Here is a 9,189-nt window from a genome sequence, read left to right on the forward strand (position 1 = left end):
ACCGGTCACTAACATAATACCGTCCTAACTACCAGGATGCAGATCTAACAGATCAATAAACATATCATGCAATATACCCGGATACAAATCCGATAAAGGGCCGACCTTGGTGCCGTAGACCCTTTTGATATAGTGAGGATAAGTCACCTCGCAAGTAGCTCGGAAGGTAGTGTCAAACTCCTCCAAATGTAGCTCCAACTCCAACACCTATATTCACCAATGTCCTTTGCTATAAATATCCAATGTATCAAAATACCCTCAGAAGTCAACTGGTCAACCCTTGGTCAAAGTCAACTGTCAAGGTCAACAGTCCATGTTGACCTTAACTCGTCGAGTACCCTTAGCTACTCGCCGAGTTCCTTGTATAACTTGCCAACCCACCGAGTCACTCGTGTGACTCGTCGAGTTCCTAGGGTCAGTGGTCGTAACTCCTTGGCCAACTCGCCGAGTTTTCCCTTTATAACTCGCCGCGTTCATACGTGTCCAAAGGTTAGGAGAACCCTCGCCGACTCGCCGAGTCACCCGACTGACTCGCCGAGCCCACAAAAACCTTCATCGGACTCGTCGAGTCGTTCCTACAACTCGCCGAGTCTCTTCAGTCCTTTATTCATACAAACAATTTTAAGCCATGCTAAGGCTCCAAATTGTAGATCCAGCTTCCCAATGTACGTTTATCACGTAAAGTTGCAAACTTTACATGCATGCAAGGCTCTAATGACTCATAATGCCAAAACTAAACTTGAAATGGAGTTTAACTCAAAAGGAAGGGTTCATGCTGTCTAAAGCTGGAAACTTTATGGCTCTAGAGTCCAAGATGAGCTCAGATCTGAAGTAGCAACTTCAGATCCTATCCCATACCCGAAAATGGTTATCACCCATGCTATAAAAGCCCTAATCTTTAACATGAAGAGATCTAGGAAGAACAAGGTCAAGGTAACAAATTGTTACCTTCAAATGATGCTAAACTGAGGTAGACTTCAGGTCCACACAAGCACCTTGCTGCTAGCTACTTGATCTTCAAGTTCCTTTCTCTAAGAATCTTCTTCCAAGGCTTGAAACACACAATGGAGCACACACACACACGTATTAGGGTTTTGTTGAACTCTCTCGAGGCTGCCAAGGGAGGCTAAGGGCAAATGATCCTTTAAATAGGGTGCAAAACCCCGAAATTTAGGGTTTCATCCTCCAGCTCCTACTCGTCGAGTCCCTTCTTGGACTCGGCGAGTAGGTCACTTAAGTGTGCGGCCTAACCCGCTGCTACTCGACGAGTCAGGCAACCAACTCGTCGAGTAGACCTTCAATTTATGAGAATTTATCACCATAAATTGATATTCGAGAATCGGGGCGTTACAGGTCTAGTGTTCTTATTGACTCCCTTACTCTTCCCACACGTGCATGTACAAGATTCAGGTTGTGTGACAGGTGTAGCTGAAGTGGATGTGTTTGTGACAGAAACATCAGATTTATCAGACACATCACCACACTTAACAAAGACATTTGAATCATCAGATTTTGACACAGAATCATCACAAACCAAAACATCAGTTTTAAAGTTAGAAACAAAAACATCATTGTTTGAAACAGAAACATCATATTTTGAAACACTATTATTATCAGACACACTCTCTTCTGAATCCTGCTTGCCTTGACTTAAAAGAGAATCTGCATAGGAAGTAGAAATGTTAGTATCCTTTTCCCTAACACTACTCTCCGTCACAGGTATAGCAGGTTTGCCACACAAGATGTTCCACTCTGTCGATCTCTTCCTGGGTCATAGGGATAGCAGTGTAATTGTGATTGAAAGGAGGAGGGACACTCTCATACCTTAGACCTACCTGCTTCTTGTCTTTCCATTTCATTTGTTTCTCTATTATGGTTGCAACTCTCTCACTTGACACATCAAACTTTTTGAAATTAAAATCAGCATTTTCAAATCGGATTTTTAATGTGTCAAGCTCGTCAATCACAGTGGCAAGTTGTTTCTTGATAAAATTGTAGTTCTCACACTTATTGCTATACTCTTCCTGTAGTTTCCTAAAATCCTTAGTTTTGGCATCTAATTGTTCTTTTAGTGGTCTTTGGCCTTTCCTAAGGTTATATCCCTTGTACTTTAGGTCCTCATTCTCTCTACGCAATAATTCGATTTGTTCACGTAAAAATTTAATAGTATCAATACATGTTTGAGAACAAGAAATTTGACTGACCTCCTTTTTCTCAGGCTCAGGGGTAGTGGAAACCATGAATGCGAACTGCAATTCCATCATCTCTTCTTCAGGACCCTCTTCAACATTCTTCTCAGGGATTTCACTTATCTGGGCCAGATGAGAATTCTCTGGTCCAGAAAGGTTCAGTGCTTAAATTTGATCCTCCCAGCCAAATGACTGAGCTACCACCGCTAGATTTGCAGTCTCGTTGTTAGCAGCAGCTCCCCTGTTATTTCCAACCGACACCATTGTCCTTTCATGATTTACTCTTCTATCAGGCTTCGGACAGTCACGAGCAAAGTGGCCATGCTCGTGACAGTTAAAGCATCTCAACTTTCCTTTCTCAAATCTAACCTTCTTGTCTCCGTTCATTCCCTAGTTATTCATTCCTGTTTTCTTGGCAAATTGTTTTGCCCTAAACACTGTCATGGCAATCTGCCAGGTAATATCCATTTCCTCAACGTCTTCAGGATGAATCTGGTCAAGGTCAGTAAAGGAGATTTGGGGAGGCTAGTCTCCATCTACAAAGGCATTGTAGCAGTTTTCAAGACCAGTTGCTAGGGCCATGTTCTCTTCGACTTCTTTGGGAGCAGAGGTGGTAATAGGAGCCTTTGAGGATGAAGCAGCATATGGATAAGGCATGGATGGTGAAACAATATGGGATGGTGGTTGTGAAACAGCAAAAACGCTCGACTAAATAGGCTCAATGATCTCTTTCTTCGCTTCGTTCGATAGGCCGGTACGGCGCTCCGCGTGATTATATTCATACATGTTCTGACTCACCGGTCATTATGGATCTAGTGGCATGGCGGGGTAAAAGAAAAACTCTATACTGTATCCGACGGAGTTTGAAAAAAGGAGTGAGAAGGTGCTTTTTGACTTGGTATTAAGGATCTCTGCTCTTGTTAAAAAACACAAGTCATTAAAAACTATTTACTTCCACAACTTTTCTAGATTCGATGGTATTCTCTTGCTAAAGCACCTCACATGTAAGCACCCGAAATACAAGCTCAAACCTCATAGCTTGATTTTGTGGAGCAGTAAAGGATGAAAATGCATTGTTTGAAGAAATCCCTAGATTTGCGGTAGAATAGGGGTTCACATGGTTGATTTCCCTTTGCTTGTCATCAAGATCACAGGCTTTAATGATTGCCATTGTTTCTGCAAGACTGAGTCTGTTCAGATCCTTTGTCTTCTTGATAACTGAGACATTCATGTCCCATGTCTTTGGGAGAGAGCTAAGTAGCTTCTTGTTAATTTCTGATCTTGGCACTGAAATTCCGGCATAACTCATCTCAGTGGTAAGAGTAATAAAACGTTGTAGTTCAGCCTCCAATGATTCTCCAAGAATGTGATTAAACATGTTGAACTTCTGTCTGAGCATGTCTTGACGGCTTTGCTTCATATCTTCATTTCGCTCATACACTACAATTAATGCTTCCCACAAAGCTTTGGCTGAGTCATACTCACGGAATCCTTGTGCAATCTCCGGAGATAAGGCCATTGTAAGTGTTGCAAGAGCTTTCTCTTGTTCCTCGATTTTCTCGAAATCCTCATCTGTGTAATTTGCAAAATCTTTGTCAATAATGGTTACATTTTCAAGAGTAGTAGTGATTCGAACTGGACCCTTCAGAATGCTACGCCATATCTTGAAATCTTTCATCTTGATGTATTTTTCCATTCTGTATTTCCATTCTGGAAATCCCTTAGCTGACAAAAGACATGGAATTCTAGTAGTAGTTCCCATAATCGAGTCCAACTCCTGATGAACTGTCAAGTTTTGTGGTTCCATTTTTTTAAAAATTTCTTAATTAACTAAGAACAAAACTTGTAAAGAAAGATAACCGAAAACGGAAAGGGTTCACAATGGAGAACAAGTTTATGGTCAATCAAGGGTTTACGGTTCAAGGCAGTTTAAGGTTCAAGGAAATTTACGGTCCAAAACGAGTTGTTTGCAGTCGAAAATGGTTTACGGTCGAAAACTCTTATGGGTTTACGGCCGAAAACAAGTTCACAGCCATAAACTGATGAACAATTGTAGCCGAAAACACCTAGAAATTGATGAAAACAACTGATTTCGAGCAGATCTTCAATCCCTTTGGCCTAGCAATCATGATCAATCAGCAGAAACTCAGTAACCAAGCTTGATTTATCACGAAAATGAAGAACACTCCAACCGTAAATGCAACTTGATCAGGTTTGACACTAGATTGGCTCTGATACCAATTGTAAGTCCCCAAATCTGGAACCAACTAGTGATCAAACACAAGAACAAGCTAAAATCAATAAGAATAAGAAGGAGTAGAAGCAAAAATGATTCCAAATTGCACACATTCTATTAGCCGTAAACGTCAGGTACAATGGAACACACACACACACACACACACACACAACAGTCGTACATTCTGACACATCTGACACCTATATATAGGGAACAGTGAACCATAAACGGTGCACGGCCGTAAACAGTTCACGACCGCAAACAAGCTTGCAGCCGCAAACACCAACTGAACCGTAAACACCCTAAAAACCCATACAAAGACTAACAAGATCTATACAGATGGTGCCTAGCTCAAACCAACAAAATATGACCTAATATTTTGGGATCTTATCAAATAATTGTTGACTTGTGTTTTGACAACTTATACATTTGTGGTTTTTGAGAAATGCGAGATTGGGTTTTAAGTCATTTTAAAAAGGAAAATTTTGTTTGAAAATTTAGAGCGTTACAAGTTGGTATCAGAGCCTTGGTTTGAGGGATTCGGATGTACTCTCGGGTATGTATGGTATCATGACCACAAGGATGGTAAAGTCAATATGTTTGACTCTGCTTCAGGTAAGTCCATTATCTAACTCTATTAAATTCCTATTTGGAGATTCTAAATACATGATGTAATGTAATTACATTTTGATGTTTTGTAGGATCGAAGAAAAGAAAGGAAGCTTAAAGGAAGAGTAAGTTGAGTCTGGTCGCGAAGAGATGGATTTCGATTGCATGGTTCGATGATCAGATTTGTGAGCTACTACTAGGAGTTATGATAGGTTGCTTAGAAAATATTTAGTAACATATTTTTCATTTGCAATTGCATTGTAAGGAAAAGTTTTTCTGCATTTTTATAAATAAATAAAAATTTGATTTTATCTTATCTTATATCTCCTTGCAATGGCATTTGTGAAAATTGATGTTTGTATGTTTCTATTGTTAGCAATATTGGAAAATGGATTTGATTCTTTCGTTTGTGGTAGTGTCAAAATTTACCAAATAAGGAAAGATTCTCATCACCCAAGCTTCAATTGGATAGAAACTTGGAGTCATGCGATTTGCATTGTATGATGAATGAGAAACTTCATCTTTGGAAAATTAGGACTAATTCCTTGTTCACATGTATATGTGAATCAAGTGAAGGACTAGGGGATGTAGTACACATCATTGTGCACTGGTCAGGTCCACCACAAAAAAACGATAAGACTATTCGTTATGATTTACTAAAATTTTAGTAAACATGGTTATACTTACAAGATTAAGTGTAATTTTGAATCATTGAAAAAGTTTCAATGTATAGCAGAACGAATATGAAGAATCAATTAGGCAGAAAGATTAAAAGTTTCAAGAACAAATCAAGAGTAAACCATATTTTTTTCCAAAATCAAGTCTTAGAGTTATACTCCAAGATTGTGACTTGAGTGACATATCTTAAGTAGATGATAACACATTCAAATTGGTAGTTGTGATGTTTTTGGATAGAACAAAGACCAACTAAGACCAATTGTGTGAAGTGTTATTCTTGACAAGAATCCACTCTAACTCATGAATATTTGTTTGTCAATGAATGTTTCTTGACAAGAGAATCTTATATGTCAAGAGGCCAGTGGGAGTCTTAAGGATCTTGAAAAGTTTCAAGAACAAATCAAGAGTAAACCTATTGTTAATCACTAGCGCACGACTTAAGGTTTGTAACCTATCGTGTTGACATATTCTTGTTTATGTGCTCATTCTAGTTAAAAGTTGACTAAGCATGTGAGTTCTATTAGTTCTCAATTGTTTACATAACAACCTAAACAACCTGGAAGCAATGGTAGGCCTTGTGCTACCAGATGGGAAGAAATTAAGATTGAACAAGTTCAGTCCATATGAGTTTCGATTTGTCACTAACCTTGTCTTGTGATTATGGTCATGACAAATTCACAGGGATAGGAACACATACACCATTAATCTAAGTGAAAAAGGTTTCTCTCTGCTTCATGAAAAATGATTGTGAGGAAACATTTTCACTAAGTAGATTTTAAGGAGATAGCATTTGTGATATTTGCATTCTCTAATTCGATTCTGATTACGACATCCCTCTTCATAGTTCGAATTGTGAGAAATGGAAAAAGGTCTAAACATTTGAGACTTATTACTGTAAGTTATGAAATTGGTTAGACACACATGTGAGCTATCTAAGGAAAGGTGTATGAGTTTGAGAAGCCTAGATAAAGTCTTATCGAAGCATCTTGTATCAGAAATCTGAACTTTGGTAAGAAAGTCAACAAGTATTGATTTCTAGAAGTCCTGCTTATTTCTGAGTACATGTCAAAGCTAGTGGGAGCATAAGTGTTATGCTATTAAAGAAATAATTGTTATGCTAGTGGGAGCATAATCATTATGGTAAGTGTTGCAAATTAGCAATGTTATTTATAGGAAACAAAGTTCTAATTTGGAAGTTGCAAAGGTTGAAAAGTTGTTTCGCTATAGTAAGGGAGAGGATACTTATACTTTATTTCGAATCTAAAAGTTTAGATTAAAGTATTAATAAAATTTAGTCAAGGATATATATGAATGTTATGTTGGAATGATTTAACATAAGGAAATTCTATATATGGAATTATTATAGCAAGAGACTGGTAAAGTATCATGTATTTATGTAAGACATTATGAATCGTGTCCCATATGCTTCAGATTTAGGATCGATTGCATATGCTATAACATTCATGTGTTCTAGTTTTCCAAATGCCTAAGGCGTGAAGAGGGAAAAAAGACTAGAACCAGATATGACTAAAGTAGTTAAACAACTGTAAAGGACAGTTGGAAGTATAGTAATGGATGGACCATATTGACATTATTATGAATATACATGATTCTATTAAGAATGGATTGTCATATGGAAAATATGGAAATGTTCCCATATTGGGAGTTGGATATTAGGAATCTATGTGGAAGTTAGAAACTGTTATGGAAGAAGAATGTTCAAAGGAATATACTTTGAAATTGAGACTTCATTTCCATGGAATTGTTCTTGTAACAATCTCCAAAGGAATACTTTGTAATATCGCTGGCAAAGTATCTATGACTTCTGTACCCCGACATTACGAAAGGAATCATTGCATAATAGTTTAGAATCTGACACATTCTAATCGTGTCAGGAATTTGGCATTCGTTCACTTTCGACAAGGATTTGGAATTGTGTAATAAGAATCATTTGAAATGTTTTCAATTGATCTATTTCACAAAGAAAGGACCATAGACAAGCATAGTGTGCATGCTTGGAGCATGGGATAACTATTGTTTTAATTCAAGTATTAAGTTGATAAATCAAAACAGTATCCAATGAATAATGTGTAATCAATATGGTGATTAAATAAAATGTATTTTATTTATATGCAATAGTTTTAAGACCATATTGGATTCAATTATTCTTGTGTTTCACTTTGCATGTTTTGACTTCCCGAATAACTAGGTTATTCAAATTATCCACAGTCGATCATACTTTGGAAGTAGGTATTGAACCTAGACTGTCATGAATGGGTATGTAGATTGTCTAAAGGTGTTTAGACATATCACAAGTTTGCTGCGTATTCATGAGTACTCCTGTAATAAGATTTGAGTATTGGACTAAACCCACGCTCATTTGAATCACTTCATGGATTTTATCACGAGTGATCATGATATGATAATATCTTTTATTCTTGAAACCAAGACATATGAGTTGCAGTTTACAAGTCGGTTGCACATTGATGATATGTAAACGCACCGATAACTCGGTGTTATAAAACATATTGTTGTGTGTGATTTGATGAGTAAATAGAGCAAGCACATGAGTCGAAGTTTATTTGTTCCATTTACCCTAAGAGGGATAAAAGCGATATCTATGGGCCCCTCGATGATTTAGTGATGGAAACCCTAAGCGCTTGGCCAAGCCTGGACTAATTGATTTGCTCAATTAGTCGGTCGTCATAAATCGGAAATCCGGAAACAACACATGAGCAGAGAGAATGATTCTAATCCATGTCTCAGTTCATACGATATCTAGAATGGAGGAATATATGATCCCTTATCTAATGGACGTGTTATTGATCAAAGTTTGACAACGACTTTTGAGAGCTACGATTGCTAGTCGGGTTTTGAAGTTGTACTTATAATTATTGTTATTAGACTTATCCAAGTGGGAGACTGTTAGATTAGGTGTCTAAGCCCATAACTATAATTGGTATGTACTTGAGCCGAGAATAGCATGATCCATTTTGGGTTGCCTTCATCAGGACAATTTGATAGGATGTATCAATTTGAGTATGAGGTTATTTGTGATTTATTAATATATTATATTATAATATATTAATTGAGAAATCATATTATTTAATTAGTATTGATCAAGAATTGATTTGGAATTAATTTAGTGATCAAAAGAGACTAATTAAATTAAGGGGGACTGATTATGTAAATCAGTGAGACATATGGTTTGGGCTAATGATCCATGATTAATTTATAATGGGCTAAGCTTATGTGAAAGTCCATAAATTATTAGTCCATATAAGTTACGAATCATAAGACTAAGTGTAAGAATTAGGGTTATGATGAGATTAAAACTCTTGTTGATCGATAAGATTCTTAACAAGCAACTCAATAACACAAAGTAAATAAGAACATAAGATGAATCAAACTGATGTTGAATGATCAATATGCCAGAACCTCAGAATAAATCTATGAAGAATTGCTACTGTAGAGGTG

General features: G+C 37.2%; 1 protein-coding gene across 1 annotated transcript; it reads right to left on the bottom strand.

Annotated features, from left to right (window-relative positions):
- Positions 1-3,177: 3,177 nt before the first annotated feature.
- Positions 3,178-3,996, bottom strand: LOC145131700 (uncharacterized). Its single transcript, XM_079066358.1, has one exon. The coding sequence runs from the start codon at positions 3,994-3,996 to the stop codon at positions 3,178-3,180; it is 819 nt and encodes a 272-aa protein (XP_078922484.1).
- Between the last annotated feature and the right edge of the window lie 5,193 nt (positions 3,997-9,189).

This window comes from Lactuca virosa, chromosome 8 (genome assembly GCF_052849685.1).
Source record: "Lactuca virosa cultivar CGN04683 chromosome 8, Lactuca_virosa_CGN04683_v6, whole genome shotgun sequence".
Lineage (NCBI taxonomy): Eukaryota > Viridiplantae > Streptophyta > Magnoliopsida > Asterales > Asteraceae > Lactuca > Lactuca virosa.